The sequence below is a fragment of the Microcebus murinus genome, chromosome 8, assembly GCF_040939455.1.
Source record: "Microcebus murinus isolate Inina chromosome 8, M.murinus_Inina_mat1.0, whole genome shotgun sequence".
Lineage (NCBI taxonomy): Eukaryota > Metazoa > Chordata > Mammalia > Primates > Cheirogaleidae > Microcebus > Microcebus murinus.
In genome coordinates this window covers 47,269,948-47,293,681 of record NC_134111.1, presented here as the reverse complement: position 1 = coordinate 47,293,681, position 23,734 = coordinate 47,269,948, and the positions used below count along the sequence as shown (strand labels likewise).

The 23,734-nt window shown below is 42.2% G+C and overlaps 1 protein-coding gene across 1 annotated transcript in view; it reads left to right on the top strand.

The window, feature by feature from the left end:
* Nucleotides 1–23,734, top strand: part of STK39 (serine/threonine kinase 39) — a 277,886-nt gene that overhangs the window by 72,668 nt on the left and 181,484 nt on the right. Inside the window, exons 3-5 of the mRNA XM_020288403.2 lie at nt 4,182–4,290; nt 7,437–7,578; nt 8,772–8,827. Of these exons, the coding sequence (XP_020143992.2) occupies nt 4,182–4,290; nt 7,437–7,578; nt 8,772–8,827 (307 nt within the window). The remainder of the gene's footprint in view (nt 1–4,181; nt 4,291–7,436; nt 7,579–8,771; nt 8,828–23,734) is intronic.

Sequence of the window (23,734 nt, the reverse complement as noted above, 5' to 3'; positions counted from 1 at the left end):
AAAGATAGGAGATAACCTGCCTGGATAATCAGGCCAGTCATGACTTCAAGTGTAGCCCTTCTTAAGTATTTTCTGGAAGCTCAGATCCTTGTTAATCACAGTTCCTGCTTATCCTCAGTACTATTTACGGGAGAAATAATATTTTTTTGGGGGGGATAACAAAGGCCATATATAGCAATATGAGAGAAGTCTTTCATAAATATTTAAACATAGTTTATTTTTTAAATTTTTACAGTTTTATTTTTTGGGGGGATGTCTTTCCCAACCCTTAATATTTCCAGGGCAGGATACTTTGTGTATTCTGTATTCCCCACCAAAGCTAGCACGCCCCTCTTAAGAGGCCTGTGCCATGCTCTGGTTTGGCAGATTCTGAGGGTCTGGCACAGTAGCAGTTTGTGGGTGTCCCTCTTTGATTTGTCTTCTGCCCACATGGCTTCCAGTAGAGGGGCACTGGCGTGGTTGCCACTTTGGTTTTAGCAGTTGGAGAGGGCATGTTACTTGCTCTACCCCATTTTAGGTTGGTTTTTCTGCTTCTGTGAAATTGCACTTGTGATGCATTTCAGATGAAGCTGCACGAACAAACCCAGCTCTCTATGCCATAGAAAGGATTAAACACTGTGCCATGGCTTGGTTTGGCACTTGATGACATGTCTGAGTCTTATTCCATGGGCTTCTAAGGGAGGCACTTTGTCATATTCCTTGGCTATGTTTTTGGCAGATGTGTTTGCCTGGATTTCAGACTTCCGTGATTTCTTCCAACTTTGACCTCATGTTTTTCTGTCCCAATGAATTTTTTTGCCCTTGTGGAATTCAAACCACTTTAGTGCTTCAGTCTCCCTTATTTCCAGCTTTGCTCCTTATCCCTCTCCTCTGGTCTACTTGGCCAGGCGGTGCTGCTGGCCTGACCTCCTACTTGGCAGTTTTGACCCTGTCGCTGTCATTGTGAAAGCCTGTGCTCCTTCCTCTCATTCCTTCAACCCTGCTGCCTCTCTGCCTTCCTTCAAAGCTCAGACTACTGATTTGCCTCTGTAAGTCTGGTTCCTGGACCCATCGCATCAGGATCTCTTAGAAGCCTGTTAGAATTCAGATTCTCAGGCTCCACCCCTGCCTTTCTGGATGGGAATCTGCATTTTATCGAGTTGCTCAGGCAATCTGTGTGCACGTCCAAGTTTGGGAAGGGCTGCCCTCCCACTTCTACCATGGGCCGTGACCTAATTAAGGGAATAGGGTATTGGAACTCATTCATTCTGTGGGAAGAATTGATTAAAACACTTTTATTATCTCAATTTGTTCATCTTTGAGCAATACTTCGGTCATCTTTAGGGACAGGGACTAACGAATGTGTTTGGGAATAAATGTCTTTTCCTTAAAGTTAAGGCATTGGGAAAAGCTTGGACAATTTAGTTGGTAGATGGTTACCAAGGAAGGATTCAAATAGCAGCTATCATCACTATTTTGAAAAGAAAGGGAGGAGGTAGTTTTGGGGAAATCCTATTTGTATTTTTCAAGTTATTTTCTTATACTTTTCTAGAAGACAAATAAAAGTTTATATATAAACTAAAATAAGGGTGAGATAGGCCTGTAGAATCTATCTCTATCCCATTGGTGGAAACATTACTTATTATGGGGGCCACCAACAGCACAGGTGACAGCCGGGCTGCATGGGAACAGGACTCGGGGTTATAGGTGATCAGACTGACCCAGGTCCCCTCCCAGGCTCCCTACCCCTTCTTTGACCGGTCTCACACTGCTCCTTTGGTTGTATTGGTATGGCAGTGTCTGTGCCATTTTAAATTCCTAGGACCTTTTAATGTCCAGCTGGTATCTGTAAGACCCAGAGTTTTGAAGGAATAGAATTTGGTAAGTTATAGCCGTGGGTTATCTGACAAGAGTTTTACACACGCGCGCATGCGCACACACAGGCGCAAACGCACGAGGCGCTCGCTGTAATGTCAGAGAACCTGATACTCTGGGCAGAAAGTGATACCAGCCCATCTAAATGCAAAGGGCTAAAAAACAAAAACCGTGTTTTTCCAGACTCCGACCCAACCTTGCCTCTCATGTAAAAGAATTTCCTTTCTCGTGAGCATTGGTTGTTTATTGTGCATTTTGATTGATGACTTGAGAGTTTGGAGTTACCGAGCTAGAAAGACATTCATTTACATTTTAGAGCACACCTGCATTGTTCTCATTTCTGCGAACACAGAGGCATCTGTTTAAACCGGACCCTACCTAATGCTGCAGGCCTTCAAAGTGGGCCAGCCCCACACTGAGCCGATGCAAGTGCCTTGAAATAGGAGTGGCCGGGCGGCGTTCCATTTCTCCTTCAGAAGTGTCCTATGGTATCAGAACCTAATACCGGAAACAGATGGAAACTAGACCTCGGGTTTCAGATCTTGTTCAAAGGACAGGAGTTGCTGAATTGAAAAGTGTCAGATTTAGAAAACCTGTAATTGGTTAAATGGATGAGGGGAATGATGAAGGGAAAATGTTGTATATATAAAGAAAATAGAAAAATTAGTGAAGTTTTTTAGGAGTTTATCCTTGGTAAAAAGTACTTTAAGTAAACATATGTATTAAAGGAGTGTATGTGTGTTACACGTTACAGCATTTTGGCAAAATTACCTGACATATAGGGTCATCTTGGTAATTTGAGGATTAGGTAGTACTGGGTATGCAAAAATAGCCCAAATTGAAATGTTCTGCTCAGGTAACTTTGAGTTAACTCAAAGTTAACTAGAAGCTCATTATTAGTGAATATATTTAGAGGATGCAAAAATACAGGCCGGGCGCGGTGGCTCACGCCTGTAATCCTAGCTCTCTGGGAGGCCGAGGCAGGCCGGATTGCTCAAGGTCAGGAGTTCAAAACCAGCCTGAGCAGAGCGAGACCCCGTCTCTACTATAAATAGAAAGAAACTAATTGGCCAACTGATATATATATATAAAATTAGCTGGGCATGGTGGCGCATGCCTGTAGTTCCAGCTACTTGGGAGGCTGAGACAGAAGGATCGCTCGAGCCCAGGAGTTTGAGGTTGCTGTGAGCTAGGCTGACGCCACGGCACTCACACTAGCCTGGGCAACAAAGCGAGACTATGTCTCAAAAAAAAAAAAAAAATACACTCTTCTTTCATGATAAATATTTAATAGAAAAAATGAGGTTTCTTTGATGACTTAGGTTATTCTCGTGGTTTTCGGATAGCATCTTGAAAGTGAGTTATGCTGGTCTGGTTCCTCTTTGATTGAAGGTTGCATTCGACCAAAGCTTTGTGGTAGTCATCTAGCAATACCTTGAAACAACAAACCCAAACCAATATGGACTTGAGTATTGCAGAAATATGTAGTTTGTTGAAGGTTTTCATTTGTCTTGTTTCAAAGCTTTGTTATTTTATATCTTTATATAAAACTTGCTTTTTCTATAGCAGCGTTTGTAAAATGTGACCCACAAAACCTTATTTTCCTGCTTTGCTAATTAAACTAGGAGAGTTTATCTACTGCAGGACTTCCCAGAGCCTTTGACAGTACTAACATTCCCTGTGACTCTTTTAGAGTGAGATATATGGTAGCTGATGTTTCCCAAGCTTATTTTACTTTGCCTGCCCCACTCCCCCCACCTCACTTTTTTTTCTTAACAGAATATCTACTATGGCAGCTAGTTTGGGAAATGATACTCTAGCATTTTCGTATGTATTTTCTCATTTCCCATCACCGCAGTTCTGAGAAACAGAGATAGTTTTCTTGTCCCCTTTTGGATAAGGGAGGAGCTGAGATCCACCAGAGTTCAGGCTGGCACCAGGATGCGGGTGTCCTAATAACTCACCCAGTCTTGTGTCTCGCTGTCCACCCTTCATTTCAGGGAGGAGACACTGAGTCCCATGGGGCAGGGCTCTCTGCTGGCAGAGTGGGGGTTCAGCTGAGTGCTGCAGTGATCTGAACTTCCTCTGTCCCTTGGCTGGTCCACAGGCCTCTATGATCTCCTGTGGAGAACTTTCTAATTCTAGAGAGTTGATAATGAGGGTGAGAAAGTTAGTCCTTATGTAACTTCTTTGAAGGAATGGCTTAGGCCGCCCCCAGGGTATGCTCTTGATGGGGAAGTTACCCAGGTGCTCAGCTGTGATTCACTTGTGTTTTGCTTCCCACTTGTCACCCAGTGATACCATGTCATGTTCTGCTTTTTCTGTAGAAAGAAATTCAAGCCATGAGTCAGTGCAGCCATCCCAACGTAGTGACCTATTACACCTCTTTTGTGGTAAAAGATGAACTTTGGCTGGTCATGAAGTTACTAAGTGGAGGTAAGTGGGTTTTATTGTTGTATTATTTTTTCTGCTTTTGGTTAGAGCCAGCATATTGAATATGATTTTAGATTTGATCCCCTTGTTCCTGTATTTGAGAGTTTATTTGGTTTATCATTGCCGAGAGGATAAAGTCCAGATTTTCTTAGCATTCATCTTCAGAGACTTTTTTTTCTTTTTTGAGATGGAGTCTCACTCTGTTGCCCTGAGTAGAGTGCTGTGGTGTCATCCTAGCTCACAGCAATCTCAGACTTCTGGGCTCAAGCAATCTCCTGCCTTGGCCTCCCAGAGTGCTAGGATCACAGGCATGAGCCATCGCGCCCAGCCCAGAATCTTTCATAATTCAGCTTACCTTCATAGAGTATGTGTGTCCCCTCCTCCACCCCACCCTTGCAGGTACAGGTACGGTCCCTAAGTACCGTATATCCTCTGGTGCCTCTGGGCCCTGACCTGTGCTCTTCTTGTCCTTCCCCTTCCCTGTGCTCAATCAAGCCCTAAGAGGTCATGTCCTTTCTGTAGCCATTGCTTACCCTCCAAAGCAGTTAACCAGTCGTTTCTTTTTAAACATTATTCAGGTGCTTAACACATTGTAATATACTGAATTATTTCAGTGCTGTTTATTAGAACTTTCTGTGATGATGGAAATCTTCTATAGCTGTGCCATCTGCTTTCTGCTAATCACATGTGACTCTTGAGCACTTGACATGTGGCTAGTGTGACGGAGGGACTAAGGTCTTATTAAATTTGAATTAACTTATATTTAAATCACCTCATGCAGCTAGTGGCCACAGTGTTGGACAGTGCAGATTTAGGTTGTGGACTTGATGAAAAAGAACTGTCTAATTGCACGTGGAATTCATTGAACCTGCCATCCACTGAGTGCTCAATAAACGTTGTTTCAGTTGACATGGAGAGAGATGTGTGCTAAATTATTGACAATTTAATTTATAAAGCACTTTCACATGCCTATATTTTATTTCTTTTCATCACTCTCAGAAAGGGAATGATAATGATAACTGTTACCTTTATTGAACACTTATTCTGTGGCTAGATCCCATCCAAGGCAATTTACTGACCTTACCTCATTTACTCTTGACAACATCCCTGAATGGCCTGTGTCACCATCCCTATTTTTCGTAAATTACACCAAAGCTAAAGGGAGTTTAGCAACTTGCCCGAAGCCACACACATAGTAAATGTTGGTGCTGGATTTTGTGACTCTAGAGCCTGTTGACTTAAAAATGGTGCCATGCTACAAGTGTTTTTACCTTCATTCTACAGACCTGGGCACTTAGAAAGCCTGAGTGACTTCCGTAGTGACACCTGGCCTACCCACCTCTCTAGCATGTTCTCTTTCTTAGGGCATCACTCCCTGTGTGTCTTTCTGAATCATGAAGTATGATTTAGAAGCCGAGGAGAGCATTTTGCTTTGAATGGACAAAGCCAAAACTGGCAGAATTTATATGATAGAGCTCATTTTAGTTTGCAGACCCAGTTCCAGCAAAGGTTGCATCTAGGAACACATCTTGAATTTTTTTTTTTTTTTTAAAGAAACTCTCTTAGATCAAGTAAAGGCCCCAAAATGAGATGACGACAACATCATAATTGGCTTAGGTCTGCTTGTGTAGGTCTCAGTAGGGAGCCTGGGAGAACTTAGTTCTGTTCTGTTCGCAGTCTTACTCAATCCTATTAGTCATTGTTTCCTTGAGTGCCTACTTTAGTTTTTAATTAAAAAAGGAAAGGAAAAAAGGAAAGAATAAAAGAAAAAGGAAGCCTGCCCAGGTTGGACTGCCCCTTGGTTCTGCAGAGGGCTATGCTTTGCCAACAAGATAATCTTAGTGGATTTTCCACCAACTCTGAGGAAATGAGAAATTCTGGTGACCTGAGACCCCTGAATAGTCCCAAATACTACCCTGGTCAAGCTGAAGATTTCACCTTAGTTAACCTTTTACTTTTATAAACTTGAGAATATCCTCTGTCCTCTTTTCTGAGGAGAATCTGACAGAAAATTTCATTGACTTTTTAAAAGAGTCCAATTTAGTCTCTCTGGACTTTAGGTAAGAGGAGAACAGGTTTTAAACAGGTTTCCACAGGAGAATGTGGGCAGATGGGGGTTCTTGTTCACTTTTCTTTTAGCAAACCAGAAAAGCATATATGCCCGGTATGGTATATCCCTATGAAATGTTTTTGAAATTAGCATTTTCTAAACGACACAGAAATCCAAGAGCCAATGAATAAACTGATTTTGTTTCTCTCTGAGGGGGAAAATATGCATATGTTTTCTTCTATTTTATTTCATCACATTGGCTCTTTTAATGAGGGGCAGGCAGCTAGTCCGGTGTAGTAATATCTGCGGGGGGAACTCAATCCTCTTAGTTAATTATAAAGAGCCTAGGGCCAAATTCTGGTCCTGAGGTAAGCTGTTTGTTCACGCTTCAGAAATGTTCAGCCCCCAGGTAATTATGGCTTTTTAAATGACCCAGAGGTTTGGAATATTAATTAATATGTGTTGAAACATGAATTCACAGTGCCAAGGATACCACTCTGTATAAATTAATAGTAACAAAGTACTAGATATTATTTCTTTATTGTGAGTGTCAGTATATCAAGCATCAGGTAAATGAAAATAAAGATTGTGTAGTGTTGCAGGAAGGAATCTTCTGGTGATAAGCAGAGGTTTAGTGGCAACATGCTGCCTTTCCCCTCCCACCTGGGATTTAGGTGTTCAGGAAGGGCCGTGGTCTTTTCTCTTAGCAGGTCACTACTGCCTTTTTTCCTGGCCTTCTACTCCTTTTTTTGTCAGTCAGATTTCTTGAACCCTCTTTGAAGTCTGTAATCGATTATATCTCTAGGGAAAGGAACTAACCATGAAGTAGCCATGAACAATCTTCTGGTTCCTGATCCAGAGTCCTCCTCACTAAGTTCACACTGAAAGTGTTCATGCAAACCCGAATTTAGTGTTTCTGGTCATGGGGCTGCCCTTCAGTTGTTTGTACACCTTGGGAATACTCACATTAACCAAACAAGCAAAACCCAATATATTGATATTCCCATTTAATTTTCCCTGAATGGTGGAGTCTTATTCTGAAAAGGTAATGAAGGTGTTTATAAAATTACTTTTCCGATTCTTTTGTCTGTCCACTTAGGTTCCATGTTGGATATCATAAAATACATTGTCAATCGAGGAGAACACAAGAATGGAGTTCTGGAAGAGGCAATAATAGCAACAATTCTTAAAGAGGTTTTGGAAGGCTTAGACTACCTGCACAGAAATGGTCAGATTCACAGGTATGGCATCTGCAGAGGCGTTTACATTCATCTGTTCATATCTTTAGCCCGGGTTTATAAAGAACGTTAAGGAAACACACACAGCAGGTAGGTATCAACGTTACTTCTAATTTAGATAGGCTAAATAGATGGGGAAAAAGGACTTAAGAAAGAAATGAGACAATAAATTTTGATGAATTATATTGGTATCCTTGGGATCAGTTTATTTGCTTTCACTGAAATAAGAGCAGAATATAAAAGGTACTATGTGGACTCATTACAAAAATTAGTTACCATAACTACTCTTAAAGTATGCTTAATTGAACTGGATAGCATCTCTAGCTTTCTGATACAGGCAGTCCTATTCCAAATATTATAATATGTTAATTATTTTTGACATCGAAGTGAGAGGGAAGGAGGGGGCACTAATTTCATCTTTTTTTGTGACATAAAATGCCGATTCTTTAAATAGGCAAACAGCATAGAATGTGAGTGCCTGATGTTTCAAATGAGTTAGTGCTGCTTGGGCTCTTAGGAAGTTTTGTAACTTTTTCAAGTAAATAGCCATTTACCAGTAATACTAATAATGTATGCTCCTTACTCCAAACTATAAGTTAGCTGTATGTTTAATATCTACTATATTTTTCAATAATTAGAAAATATAAAACTTTAGAAATCAAACCTATAAATTGCAAATTGTCATCTTTCTTAAAGTGTTAAGATTACTCTGTACAACTTCTATATAGTAAAGAAACATATAATATTATAATGAGTATTTATAATCAGTATCTTGCCAGAGGAGAGACTCATAAAATTCATTTTTTTAGAAGGAGATGGAATTAATGTTCAGTTAAATGAAAGTAGAACAGCTGTACATAGACTGGGCTTTAATACTTGATAAAACGACAGTATTGTGAGTTTATGGACAGTCTCTAACTGTGAAACATAAAGAGTCTACTCACCAGTGATTTAATTCGATATGGATAATGATGTCACAGAAAATATTTGTTCCTAAAATCCTGTCTCCTAGGAGTAAACTATAAAATGACAGTATATCCTTGTAACTTTTAACATTTATAATTTTAACATTTATAAAATAATTATGTCAAAGAGCTGCATTGTATGATATATTTTAAATTTTTCTTGAGTGAATCTATAAATAAACTATAGTGTCTATACTCCACAATTTATTCTCTATTTCTTTTTTCTAATAGGGATTTGAAAGCTGGTAATATTCTTCTGGGTGAGGATGGTTCGGTACAAATAGCAGGTAAAGCCAATAAAGATAAAAATTCTTTACTTGTTTACAGAAGTGTTACAGTTTCAAGGATTGTAGAATCGTTCCTGAGAAATGAATAAATGCATGTAATCTCTTTTAAGAATGTATCTGGACTGCCCTGTTTCACATGACATACATTTACAGAATGTTTGGGTCTGAAGGATAACATGTTTTCCTGTTGCTTTGGTACATCTTCATCAGATCATGCTGTAAAAAATGCTATTTCAGTATATAGCCTTTTGCTAAAGCACAATTTTACTTTCAATTTTATTATATTTTCTACCTTTCAGATCAAATAACAAAAATATTGATATAACTGCAGGAAGAACACTTTTGAAAAAGCTTTTTGACGAGTTTGAAAGTTTAAAAAATTGTACATACTAAATAAAAATTAATGAAGAGGTGGCTGAAAGAATTGTGAGCCCTTAAAATCTGGGTCTTATGAAATTCTGAAGTCTCACTCAACAGGGCTGTTCTTGGCAGTTGGTAGACAGGGGATGCAGTGAATGTCTCTTGATGAACACAGCAGGTGAGCACCTTCCATGTTCAGAGCTTCTCATTTTGTTATTGGTCCCAGAGTAACCTGAAAGGCTTACGATAAAATCTAGCCATGTCCATATTCACTCTCGTTTTATCCATGTCCATGAAAGTCTATCAGCAAATCCTTTTAGCCATCACCATTTCTCGGTGGGATGCTTTTGGCATTTTAGGCTGGACAGTCCTTCCCTGTCCTGGCCTGTCCCTGTCATTGCAGGGAAGAGTAGGATGAGCCCTCTTGTACCCATCACCTGGTTTCAATAATTATCAATCTTTGGCTATTCTTGATTCATCTATCCCCTCCCTTCCTCTTTTGGAGGCCCTCATCATTAACACTGAATTTTGTTCTTGAGCCATCTAAGTTAGTGCCTTATGTATGCATATCTTGTCCTCAGGCGTGGACCCTACCCCACAGGCTAGGGACAGTTTGAAAAGTAGTTCAACTAGGCAAGTGTCAGCTGAAAACTTCTATGGGCAAAAATCTCAAACCATCTAGCCCCAAGTAGTCTAACTGTTAAGGAGGTAGGCTCTGGTTCGACAACAGGCTTGGTTGAAATTCTTAGGCCACCACTTAATAGCTTTTTGACCTTGGGCAAGTTACCAAGTCTCCGTTAGACTCAGTTCCCTTAAAGGAAGATAAAAATATAAGCCACCTCATCTTTTTTTGTGAAATCAAGGTCCAGTGATCTTAACAGTGGCTGGCCCATAGTAGGCATGCAGTAAATATTATCATCATTGCTGTTCTACCATGGCCACTGCTGCTACTACTACTATGGTTACTATTACTACTGTTACTATTATTACTACAGTTGAGAGGATCACACAATGCTCACTTGCACTGACTGGAGATAATGTGTACCTCAAATTTGTCTTGCAAGAGGTTCAGCTCTGAGAGGGTTTATGAGTTATGAAAAGGCAACCCTTATAAATTACGGAATTTAGACGCTAACTTGCCGTTCATCATGCTCTAAGCAGGTAAGGAAGTGCCGATAACTCATTTGCTGTTTTGTGATGAAATGACAATTTTTCACTGAGAGGGTCAAAATAGCAACGAGCTGCCTTTGAAATGTGAAGGCCATCCTCCCCCTGCCTGGTTCTGTTACTGGAAGCTCTGCCAGTCACCTCATCCCATTATTCTTGTCAGATTAAATGATCTGAGCCTCGGCTGGGCCTTCTGGAACACATTGTCCTTTTCTTTTTCCCAGCAGGAATCCCCCGAGGTAAGATTTCCTGACTTTTCCTTTCCATTTCAGGCCTCTGGGTTTTTTCCTCACTGTGGGTGGTGTGGAGCGTGACCTAGAATGAGGCCGTGCTGCTGCAGGGGTGCTGGGTTCAGAAGGGTTTGCGCAGAAAGAACTCTCGTTGAGGGGGGGAGTTGTGAGGATGAAACGAATTGATATGTAAAGGGCTGTGCCTGTTCTGTGCCTGGCACAGGGTGAGGACTTTGTGTTACAGCCATTCGGGGCTTCCTTGCTATCCTTTTGTGTGTGCAGACATCGTGCTTGTGTGATAACGTGAGCTGGAATTGCCGTTTCCCGGATGGATGTGTGTTGGCCATTGAATAGGCATTTGTGCCATTTCTCTATCTCTGGAGCTATAGCTTTCTAGAAGTCCCGTTTAATTTCTCCCATATTCTCTGACCTGAGTCCAGCATTGAATTTATACAGTAGTTAAGATTTCAGTTTTTAAAGTTTTAACTAGAAAATAAGGTTACAGCCTTAAAGCATTTTTAATGTCTCCTTGGAACAGGTAGATGTTACTGCTGTCCTCATTATATGGGAGATTGCCTTTCGTGGTCAGGCAGTTGGTCACCGTCTGAACAAAACCTAGGACCAGGAGTCTCTGAGTCTTTTGCTGGCATCTTTGTCTGGTGGGTGAGATAGGAGAGGTGAGTGGAGGAGTTGAAAGCAGAGACAGCAACAGGAGGAGTGAGTTTGTCCCCTTTTGTTGCTACCTATTTCATTTGGACAGATAATACATTGTTTTTACCCAGACTGTTTTTTCCCTCTTCCCTTTGGTATGTTTATACCTCTTAGGCCCTGTAGTTTGAAAGTTAAGCAGGGAAAAAGTTTAGTTTGCATTCATTTCTTTGAATGTAATGTGTATTGCCTACCTTGAGAGAATTATTATGTGCATCGCATTGTTTTTAAGAAAGGGCATTTTTTTATCCTAATAGAAACCATAATTTTTGTTTTTTTTTTTTTAAAAAATCACTCACTCTACCATGTATATAAATTTTCTTCTCAGAACTTTCTATCATAAAAGGGGAGATTAACCCTTTGCACTCAGATGTTGCACTAGTGTGACTCGACACGGTTAGCAAACATTATAGAGATTAAAATGACTCTTGGAATGTATCAATAATTTGAAATATAAAAAAAAATCCAAATAAATAAGTTTGTATGAAAAGAAACTCCAGTTTTTTATTCTACTGCTGTGCTTTGTAAAATCTGGGGTATTTAAAAAATTAAATCCCAAGTAGAATAAAGGAATCGATTAAAAAGGAAGCAAGTGCAAAGGGTTAAAGGTCCTTTTTTAGACTGTGAGACACCCTTGCTTTATTTTGCTGCTAACAAGTGTGGGGAATAGGCTAATATTTGCTTTGGTTCTGTTTACTACTGTACAAATTCTTCTGGGAAGTGTGTATACTTCTATTGACCGTGGATATAAAATCAGTAACTGATGTTATTGAGTGCTTCCTATGTGTTAGGCCCGGTTGCAGGTCCTGGGTGCATTGTGACTCAGTCCTCACCGTAACCCTCTGGGGAAGGTACTATACACCCATTTCACAGGCGAGAAACTCAGGTACAGCGTGGGGAAGTCAATTGCCCAGGTCACACGGAGAAAAGTGGTGGAGCCAGGCTTCAGATTCAGGCAGTCTGACTGCAGGGCTTGTCCTCCCATGTCTGTGAGATTTTCAGAGGGAGGACCCTAAATCTGGCTTTAAATGACCTCGGTTTCGGATGGAATACCAATAGCAATCACTAGTTCCTCTACGTCTCTGCATAAATCGATTCTCCTTTGGATCAGGGAACATATTCAGCACCTTCTTCCTCCTTGCTCCTTCAAATAGAAAAACATAGTGTCACTGGTAAGGTTTCAGCAGATAGGAGAAGCAGTCTCGGGTGGTCTTTGGTGCAGAAATAAGCTCAGTAGTGACATGGTACTCTTTTCAGACTGGAAAACTTCAGGTTTGATGTAGTGAACCTACTTAGGCATTAAAAACATGCTTTTCTTGGTATTATATCTCCTATGCTTAGAGAAGACTGTGTGTTTGATTCCCTGATAGTAAAACTTGAATAGGATGCCTTGGTAAATGTGACAGGTTTTGCCACATTATGTGATAGGAGCAGGAGTGGCTATGTGGAAGTCATGCTTTTCCCATGGCATAGCATTTTATTTTCCAATTTGATACTCTGTTGTATTGTCAGGAAGAGCTTGGTGCTTCATCTGGCAAGTGACTAAGCCTGTTTGTCTGGAATTAATGAGAGACACTATTTTAAGCAAATAGAAACTCATATCAAACAGGTCACTTTGGGGTGGTTACTGCAAATCCATTTATTTCGGGATTTTTAAAAATAGTAACTACTCTAATGTACTATTAAAAATGCTGATTTTTAAAACATTTGCTTTCTGAAGAAGTTACTAGACACACAGTACTGCATTATATTAATATAAGGTAGATCTCATGCTCATTTGTGCTTCTTTTGCCTTTTAGGAGTGTGTGTGTGTGTGTGTGTGTGTGTGTGTGTGTGTGTGTGTATTGGTCTGAATGTTTGTGGGCCTCCCCCCGCCCCATTCATGTGTTCAAACCTAATCACCAATGTGATAGTATTCAGAGGTAGGGGGTGTTTGGGAGGTGATAAGGTCACAAGGGCTAAGCCCTTGTGAATGGAATTAGTGCCCTTGTAAAAGAAGACCCAGAAAGCTGCCTTGCCCCATCTACCATGTGCGGACACAGCCAGAAGGGGCACCATTTATGGACCAGAAAGTGAGTCCTTACCAGATACTGAATCTGCAGACACCTTGATCTTGGACTTCCCGGCCTCCAGAACTGAGATAAATAAGTTTTTGTTGTTTATAAATCACCCCATGTAAGGTATTTTGTTGCAGTGGCCCAAATTGACTAAGACAGTGCTTATGTATATGAATGTGAATTTCCCATCCCTAGTTTTTCATAACAGAGAAATCAAATCTGGTACTGAGCTAAGGCAGCCTAGAACTGTAGGAATTTACTGTCACACCCATCGCAAGGTATCTGAGTCCATTCGATTCAAGCTTATGCCCTAGGTTTTTCACCATCTAAGGTATGTTGCTAAGACTTCGGGTATCATCTCTATTGTCCTGGAGGGAGGTCATATTCTTATCATCCTTGAATACATTTTCAGCTTCAGCTGCCTCTTGAACACTGAAAACCCCATGACTAAAATTGCCAGGAAAACATGCAAGGAGACTTAACTTGCTTCTAATGCTTAGACATTATTCTTAAAGGGGCCAGAGGAAAGTGGTTGCATTTTTACATCCATAGCTGCTAGGTTCTTTTGTTTTCTGTCTGTGCTCTTTGGCCCTGATAAAGTACACTTCGATGGAGAGGGGTTAAAGAGCTATTTCTTGTGTTGTGGGGAAGAGAGGCAGCTGCAAGGTGATGGAGCACCCAAGCAGCACCGGAGGCAGCCTCCAATGCGAATGGGGAAGCTCTGAAAGCTCTGAGGTGTCTGAATCAGGAAATGACGATGTCATCATATTTCTGAGCACTCTGGCCCAGAGCATGGGCTCTGATACCAGATAGCCATGGTTCAAATCCTGGTGTGGCTCCTTCTAGCCATGTGGCTAAGTTATTTCATTTTGCACGTCTGTGTAATTAGAATATACTAGAGCATTAAAGGAGTTAAAACACATTCCATTTTAAGATTAGTTAACTCTTACTGCTTTTGTATTGAACTGCGGGTGGTGCCCTTTAGTATAATACCGTGTGTCCCTGAAAATAAGACAGGGTCTTATATTTATTTTTCCTCAAGAAGACACCCTAGGGCTTATTTTCAGGGGATGTGTTATTTTCCCCTCAAAGCCTCAGCTTGCACAGGATGGCCGGGAGCTGACAGGGGGAGCCGACCTTGTTGGGGGGGCTGCCCGCACCTTTCCTGTCACCTCTGGGATAGTAGTTGTCACGAAGGGGCAAATGAGAAGGGCTGCTCGTCTTCTTTACCACTCTGTGACGAAATGCATGTGTTGTGCAGATGTGCTGTGTAGCCACGCCCATCACTAGGTCTTATTTTCTGGGTAGGGCTTATATTGTGCAAATGCTTAGAAATCCTGCTAGGGCTTATTTTATGGGTAGGTCTTATTTTCGGGGAAACACGTTAGTAACTAAAGGGTGTTGTGAGGCCACAAGGAGGCTTTACATACTCCATCTGACTAGCGTTGCTTTGCTCTTCCTCTTTCTGTGCCCCATCAATTTCCACCAAATCACCAAAGTGAAGAATCTGCAACGCAGACCTGGCCATATCATTTTCTTGCATAGAGTATAAACTGTAGTTGATGGAATAAAGCCCCAGCTCCCTACTAATGGCATACGAAGGACCTGCCTGTTTTTCCAGTCTCGTCTCCCAGTGTTTTCTGCTGAGATTTGAAATTCTTATAAATTCTTGTTTACAACCCCCTCCCCCCTTTTTTTTTTAACCTGGATAACTTCTTATCTCTTAACACTCAATACAGGACATTCTTTCCTTGAGAAACCTTTTTCAGTCCTTTCCTCTACTGCCCCACCCTGGTGTTTTGCAAGTTCCCTCTGCCTACCCTAGCTGGCCTATTGGACACTACTGAACCCGGGATTCTCCCTTCCCCTCTGACCTCCAGGCTGTATACTTCCCAGAGGCAGAAACTCTTGTGTTGTTCATCGCACAGGGCGATGACACACGGCAGGTGTTCATGAACTTTTGGTCAGTTCAGTCTGACTGGAGGCGTGTTAGACACCCTGCCTGGTCCTCAGACAGGGCCTGACACACGGCAGGTGTTCATGAACTTTTGGTCAGTTCAGTCTGACTGGAGGCGTGTTAGACACCCTGCCTGGTCCGCAAGCTACACAAGTACACGTGCTGTTGGTCGCAGAGGGTGCAGATGTATGGCATAGCTGAATGTTCAAGTAAGAATATATCAGCTTAACAGAGGGGGAGGTGAAACTATTTAAAATATTTAGATATGTACACTACTGCATATTTTAAAGCCTGAAAATAGCATTTTCAATGAGCATTTTCCACCTCTGATTAATAAAGTTAAGGAAGAGTGAAGCAGAGAATATGAATCGAGATACTGGGTACACCCAGAAAACAGAGTACACATGCAAATTAAAAATCTTTGGCTGGGGGGTGGGTATAAAGTGCTTGATAGTGAACCCCCAATTTTTTTTGAGTTTCAGGGATAGTTTATAATGATGTGAATGATGGTTTAACGAATTATGACAAAATTCTCATGTATGAGTTATATTTTTTGGCTTAAGTAAATAAGGAAAATAAATTAATGCGGCTCCCTGAGTTTTGGTATCTTGGCAAACCGTAACATTTGGTGATACCTCCAGTAGGAACCAAGAATGCCGTCAATTCAGGAAACTTAGATTTCCATTCCATCTGTACACCATCAGTGAGAAATACTTGGGGAGATTTTAAGCAGCTTCCCATTCTTTAACAGCTGCTAGCAGTTGTTTGAGCAACTTCGAGTTCTTACCAGGTGAACCCAATGGAGGAGAATGGCTTTGCTCTGCCCCCCTGCTGGAATTTTTCCTCAGCTGTGCACACTGAGCTGCATGGGGCAGGGCTGAGCTTAGGGAAGAGTGTCTCAGGGGAATCGGGCAGATGGGACTCAGTCTCCCTGTCTTTCTCTTGTTTTCTTCCTTTAAGGGTCTGCAATATCATTATTAAATTAAATTTCATATATTACAAAAAACTACTGATGGTAAAACAGGAGTTTTTAGACTTAATGCAGAGCAGTTTAACTCAGTTCTTTGTTTGGTTATTTTTTTCATTCGTTTTTCTGTTTCCCAGAGCCTCCATGTGTTACAGACTGCTCCTTCCCTAGGGAAAAGGTGACATTAGGTGTTTGGGCTCAGTGTGTCTGAAGTGGTTAGTTGACAGCTGTTTATTGAGCATTTGCCGTGTTCCAGGCACAGTCGTTTGCGCCGACACAGTACTAAGCAACGGAGACATCGTGTCTACTGCCAGGAGTTTAGAGTTCAGGAGAAACAGACGTTATGCAGTTAACTGTAAAAATTTAATTAAAAAAAATTTTAAGTGTGGAAGGAAATGCTTATACCTGGAGTATTTAAGGACTAATTTAATAGATTATCCTGGGGATAAATCTTAAACATGGATTATTGATAGGAATAGTTTTTTGGTCTATAACATTTTGTAAGTTACTGTGTATTTCATACATTGATTATAGAGTTTTAGGAAATTTAAATAATGTCAACCTATATTTACATTCTATAGAATATAATGTAACTTGATTATACAGAGGACGCTTGTGGATACAGTAGCTAAGAATTATCTCATTAACTCATTTGGTGCCCTCAGTCAAGTTCTTTGCTGGCCATGGTTTGTATCACCTGTGAAATGATGTTCTTAGGCTCTCAAATTTCTTTTCAACTCCAAAAATTGTCTAACTTCAATAGAGAACTCTGACCCCTCTACCCCTAACATACTGCCCTCCTCAGTCTTCTCCACTTCCTTTAATGGCAGGACCTTCTTTCCATTGAATAGGCCAGAAATCTTGGTTTTCCTTGATCTTTGTCTTCCTCTCACACCCTGCACCCTGTCCAGCTTGTCAGGAGATCCTGTCGTCGACCACAGCTCACCAGCCCCCACTGTCATCCTGGTCCAAGGCACCATCGCTCTTGTCTGGATTATTACTGTTGTCTCCTAAGAGGTCCTCTTTTTCTGTCCTAGCCCCTCTGTGGTGTGTTCTCTGCACAGCATCCAGAGGAATGCTGTTAAACAAGTGGACATCATGCCTTTCCTCAGAACCTTCCAGTCCCTTCCTGTTTCACAGTGAAAGTCCAATTCCTTAAGGTGGCTCACAAGCTCTTGCAAGATCTTGGCACCTCATGATCTCATTGACCTCATCTCTTACTTTTTCCTCTCCCTTGCTCTACTCCAGTCAAACTGGCCTCCCTGCCTGGCATGTTTCTGCCTCAGGACCTTTGCATTGGCTGTACCCCTCCCCCATCTGGAATACTCTTCTTATCTCCTTCAGATCTTGGCTCAAATGTCATATCAGTGAGACTTCCATGGCCTCAAATTGCAGCCCTTCACTCCATACTTTCTGTTCCCTGCTCCATTTTTCTTTATTGTACACATCGGTCTACCCTACATTAGTGGCTCTCAAGGTGTGCTCCTAGACCAGCGGCATCATCATCGGTTTGATGAAAATGCAAATTCTTGTGCTTTCTCATGCCAGACATGCTGAATCAAAAACTGGGGAAAAGGGTCTTGCAATCTGTGTTTTAGGAAGTCCTCTAGTGATTCTGATGCATGCTAATGTCTGAGAACTGCTGCTGCTATATATTATGTTTTGTAATTTTGCTTATTATCTGTTTTGACCTCTTCTTCTGACCCCGGCACCATCTTAAAATTCAGCTCCTCAAGGGAAGGGGTTTCTGTTGTGTAGTCCCAGTGCTTAGAACTGGAAATGGGACGTAGTAAGATCTTGGCAAATAGTTGTTTGGTAAATGAACAAATGTCTGGCTACATGGTGAATTTAGCTTAAAAGAATACTGAGCGGTGGGGGTTTAATTTATGATTCTCATAGATTAGTGATTCTTAAAAGTTAAGAGTTTATATATGAGGTGTTCTTTATTACAGATTTTAAAATATGCAGATTCTTTGAAGGTTTGACTACTCCTTCTCGAAACTTTGTGGAAACGATGTGAATTGTTTCTTTAAATACGTGTAGCAACTGGTGGTGTGTTATTTTAATCATATTCCATAGGGACCATCTCTTTAAAGTGTACAGATGGGCTATTGTGGTTTAATGGATGCTTCTGATAGTAGAGCTAGTTGAATGGAGATTTGTATGAAAAAGATCACCTGCAGGTATATGAATATTGCATTGGAAATTTAAACTTATTAATATTTGATCTAAGTTGCTTGTGCCGGTCTCTGCGGATATGGGCGGCCAGGAGCCCTCATTGACTTCAGAAGCATGTCTTTGGCCAGAGAAACAACAATACCCCTGTGATGTACTTACCTGGGGCTCTGCTTACAATGGCTGTCAATTCAGCACCGTAGGTCTTTCAGATGAAGGGTCTGAGGGCTGCTGAGCAATTGTGCACTTGTTTAAGGTCATTCTGAAGGTCATAAAAGCACATTGCTCTCAGATCTCCCCAGACTTCACTTTCAGTCCTTGCCATTGGGCTCCCCCCACAACCCCCAATATGCTTCTTAAATCTATGCCTTTTGACAGTTTAGCCACCTCTGGGCTCAGTTCTTTCTCTTGTAAAAGAAGGAAAATTGACAAGATGTTTCCCAAGGACCTATCTGGCATCAGAATGTTTGAATGGCCCTCATTAGCTCAGTCACTAAAGATGCCCTCAGGCTGTTTTAAAGCATTGGAATCAGAGGACGATCTTGAGCTTGGAGGAGAGAAGAAACCAAGTGTCTGTCCTGTGGCTGCTTTTGTCAGAGCATTCTTAAAAATAGCCCTCCCACCCCACATTGAGGAACCAGGGAACAATGGATTTGTGACTTGGGAGTTCTCTGTGGTTTTCCTTGGTTTGGTGTGATTGTCATATTTTGCAGAAAGTTGATTGTGGCGAGCTCTTGGTCATGTGTATGGCCAGCCCCGAGAAAGCTGGCTCTTGTCCGAATCTGCAGCGCAGCTGTCCAGGGCCTCCTGCTCCAGCCTTCCCAGCGCCCCTTCCTTCTGCTGCTGCTCCTCCAGGCGTGACCTCTGGCACTGCTCCTCAGCCTAAGTTCCCCTGCTTTGGGGCAGGGTTCTGTGGCCGTGATAGAGATGGGCAGACCATGCAGTTCGCTGTTATCTTAAACTGCTGTCCTCCATCACTGCTGTGGCTGATGGACTGTGTCAGTCACCTTAACTCTGAGCCAGATGTGAATGGATGTTGAGCACCACTTCTTCTTTTTGTCCCTTTGAAGCCTGTGTGGTCTTGATTGTGAGACTGGCTGAGGAATCAGGGAGGGGATGGCGGCTTGTGTGGCCTTTGTATTTTTACCAGGAATCCTCCTGTTGAATTTTTCTTGCAATTTTTCTGTGTCATTGTGAAATGATTTGATTCCTTGTATAAAGTGCAAACAAGTGCTAAGAACTTCTCCCTTACAAGTAAAAAATCTGGTGCATTGGAAGGAAACTTGTTGATGGCAGTGTGGAGCGTCTGCCCATGTAAGACGCCAGTCACAGGAAGGCTTGCCTCTTTGTGTTTCTTTTATTTTTACAAGTGAAACTCTACCTTCAGTGACTTAATAGATGATGTCTTCTCATTTCTTTTCTTCTGCTGCTGTCAGAAAAGGCTGTGAAATTGTCATTCTCTGATATTTCGAAGAAGGTCAGCACTGCTTTTCTCTGCTTAATAGATTGGGAACATGGATTTGTTCAGAGCAGCTGATAAATGACACTCCAGGGCCAAGACTTGGGACATACTTCAGGATCATGTTTTCTGACCATGACTGCCTTGGACACAAAATGCTGTAGATGGGTACCACATCCTGTAGAGCCAAAATGGGCCATCGAACACCATATGCTTATAAGAAGGAATAAGTAGAAATGAAAACTGGGAGCCCGATTGGTAGAAAGGAGATTAGGGGAGGAATATGGGTGTCAGAGGACTCTCTGGTTCTGTCAGGTTCCTCTTGGGGTACTAGGCTCTACCTGGAGCAGAAGAGGTGGTGTGTCCCAATCTGTAGTGGTGTGTGCATAATTGATTACTAATAGTAAATAAGGTGCCAACATATTTATTGACTTGCTTAAAAGATGAGCAGATTCAAGGTTATTGCTCCAATAATGTGATGATATCACCCTTGCACAATTCATCAGAGGTTTTCATGAGTGGGAGGGAAAGGCATGGTGCTATAAAAATCTGTACTGAGAATGATGTTTACCCATAGCCTCTCTCCCTGTACCATGGCATCGCCAGTGAGCAGCTGCTACTGATAAATTATTAATAAGTATTGTGATTATAAATTATTTTCATGTATTTAAGAACAGATTTTGTAAAACATCTGAGTATTCCCATAGAAGTGTGCCATGCGTATGAATTTGTTTTTCTTGCTAGACGCATAAGACACAGTTGAGAATCACTGGATTAGACAGTTCTGTGTGCACGTGATTTACCTTTCTGGCATTGCCGTTGGACTTCCTGTGTCATAAAATGCATGAATGTGCACACGTAAATATTTTTTTCCTGCTACTCTTTCTCCATTGCTATGGTTCTCCTCATCTAAGAGGTGAAAGAGGGAAGCTGTGGCGTTGGCTGTGCATTGGGGTCTTCCAGTCCTACCGAATCGTGCCAAGCACCTGCTAGGAAGATGGTCATCTAGAGCAGGGCCTCTCCAACTTTATCATGCATCGAATCAGCTGAGGATCTGGCTACCGTGCAGATTCTGATCCAGGTCTGGAGTGGGACTGGAGCTTCTGCGTGTAGATGCTCTCAGGGGATGCTGATGATTCGGGTTTGTGGACCTCACATTGAGGGACTAGCAAGGGACTAGATTACCCTGTTGAAGTTACTTCTCTTTCCTGTTTTCCTAGAAGTATGTTGTTCTGTTTGTTGGAGGTTTATGTAAGTGTAGCCCCAAACAGACACTATTGGAAAAAAAGTGAATTAGTTTCTCCTTGCAGTTTGCTGTTTGTTTCCCCTCCTGAGATGCCTGTGCATTTATTTGTTTTGATTTGCGCCCCTAGCATTAAGAGCCATGCTTAATACTGGAGCTGCTTTAAAGTCCAAAATTGCACTGTTTTCTTGCTGCTTTTTACCAAGTCCTTTTGGGGATTGCAGTGACTTTGGCCTCTGATGCAATGGTTAACCCTTAGCAGTTCAGAAGTATGAAGAGACGTGGCTGGGCTGAGGGGGCGCGGGAAGACAGGAGATTTGTAAGAGTTAAGAAGCCTTTGGGTACAGATAACAGAGTACTTGTCTGACAGGAGATTAAGCAACAGAGACATTTAATTATCTCACATAACAAGAAGGTCTGGGGCTTTTGGTTTCAGGGTTAGTGCAGAGGCCCACGGATATCACAGGGGTCATGGGCCCTTTCCTGCTTTCCTTTGCAGCGCCTGTCCTCATGGGCTGTCTCCATGCCCAGCATCATATCTTCACATGGCCGTTCCCAAACAGGAAGGGGAGTGGGAAGCAGAGGAGCCTTGTGGGGTGGGTCTTTTATTCAGGAGGAAAACTTCTCCACAAGAGCCTCTCTGTATTCCCTTTGGATCTCCTAGGCAGACCCTCAGACCACTCCCTAGTGAAAAGGAGTCATGCACCATGGTGGGCTTACATCAGTAAGATTAATCCCTCAAGGCCTGGCAAACACAAATGGGATTCTGGTAGGGAAGAACAGTGTATGGCTGTTGGGTGGTCAACAAATAGTGTGTCCTACAAGGACTGATATTATTGAGAACCTACTAGATTCTAAGCTCCCTTTTTTTTTTTTTTTTTTGAGACAGAGTCTCGCTTTGTTGCCCAGGCTAGAGTGAGTGCCATGGCGTCAGCCTAGCTCACAGCAACCTCACACTCCTGGGCTCAAGCGATCCTCCTGCCTCAGCCTCCCGAGTGGCTGGGACTACAGATATGTGCCACCATGCCTGGCTCATTTTTTCTATATATATTAGTTGGCCAATTAATTTCTTTCCATTTATAGTAGAGACGGGGTCTTGCTCTTGCTCCGGCTGGTTTTGACTCCTGACCTGGAGCAATCCGCCCGCCTCGGCCTCCCAGAATGCTAGGATTACAGGTGTGATAAGCTCCCATTTTAAAGCTTGGGAAACTGTTGCTCAAAAAAGTTAAGTAAATGAACAGAGTATCATTGGGACTTAACTTTAAGGCCTGTTCGATTTTAATGTCCCCCTTGGAGTGGAAGGGTGGCTCCTTTGTACGCACTGTGGCCTCCCTTGCTGCCTGTCCTCTCCTTGTTAGTTTTAGGGATCGTTGGTGGGAGACTCATTAGAAAGGGTAAGGACCCACAATATGCCTCTGGACAGGGGCCACATACACCACACCGCATGTTTGGCCTCTCAACGGGTTCACATTTGTGGGCACACTGGAATACCACTGTAATATAGAAAACTATTCCTGTGTGCACAGTGCCATTATTTCAAGAAGGAAGCCAGCCCCGTGAGTGTTGGTGGCTACTGTCCTAGGTCTTGCCACATCCTGCCGTGGCCTGCTGGGCTCCATGCTGTTTCTTGCCCTGGGTGTACAACTTTGTGTGAGCACAGCACAGGTACCCAGAGGTGCGACATCTACCTGGGGGACTTGAGGCATCCCCTCTGCCTCCTCCAAGTCAGTGCAGCACCAAGCCGGCTCCTGCCTCGTGCTACAGGGGTTCCCAGCAGGGAGGGGTCCCTGGCCCTGTTTGCTCTTCGACTTGGCTGACAGTGCCTGGAGGTCTGATGACATTCTGACAGTGGCAAGGCTCCAGGAAAGTGAAAAGTTGCCCCTGTTTGATTTAAAAACAACAATAAACAGAAGAACTGGTAGGCAAAGGCTGGATTTCATAATACATTAAAAAAAATAAAACTGAGAAATGGTGATTTGGCCAGTTAAAGAAGCTAAAACCACTTTGCTGAGGTATGTGATAATTATCTAAGTATTGCAGTCAGAAGGAGACAGTTCTGGAAGCCTATTGCCTTCCACACACATGTCAGTCATGGCCTGGGATGGGCTTCCTTGTTATTCTCACATGCCCTGGAGGGAGAAAGAGCTTGACCGGAGAGTGCTATGATCAGAACTGCGCTTTAGGAAGATTCATCTGGTGGAATAAGTAGGCTGGAGTGTAGTTGGGAGAGGCATGCCTCTGATTCTGTGGCTGCTAAAGCCATAATTTTCCCTGGACAGTGTTTTCCTTCTCCGTGACCAAGAAAATTGTGGGAAAGGGCATTGGGAATTACCAACAAAAGATGCACCTTTCGTTCTGAGTGTAGTATATTAGGCACATTAGCATGTTACTTCTGTTCATGTTGTTCAGGTCATGTGATAGTCGTTCTTTTTAAATTAATGCATTTCCCCAATTGTGTCTAAATCAAAACTCTATAAGCCCTTGGTGTCTAAACCCAACCCTGCGCACTGTTGTCTGTGCACGCGCTGTGTATACTGAATGTTAGCAGGTGCCGTGCTGCCGACACACATCCTAGTACAAAAAC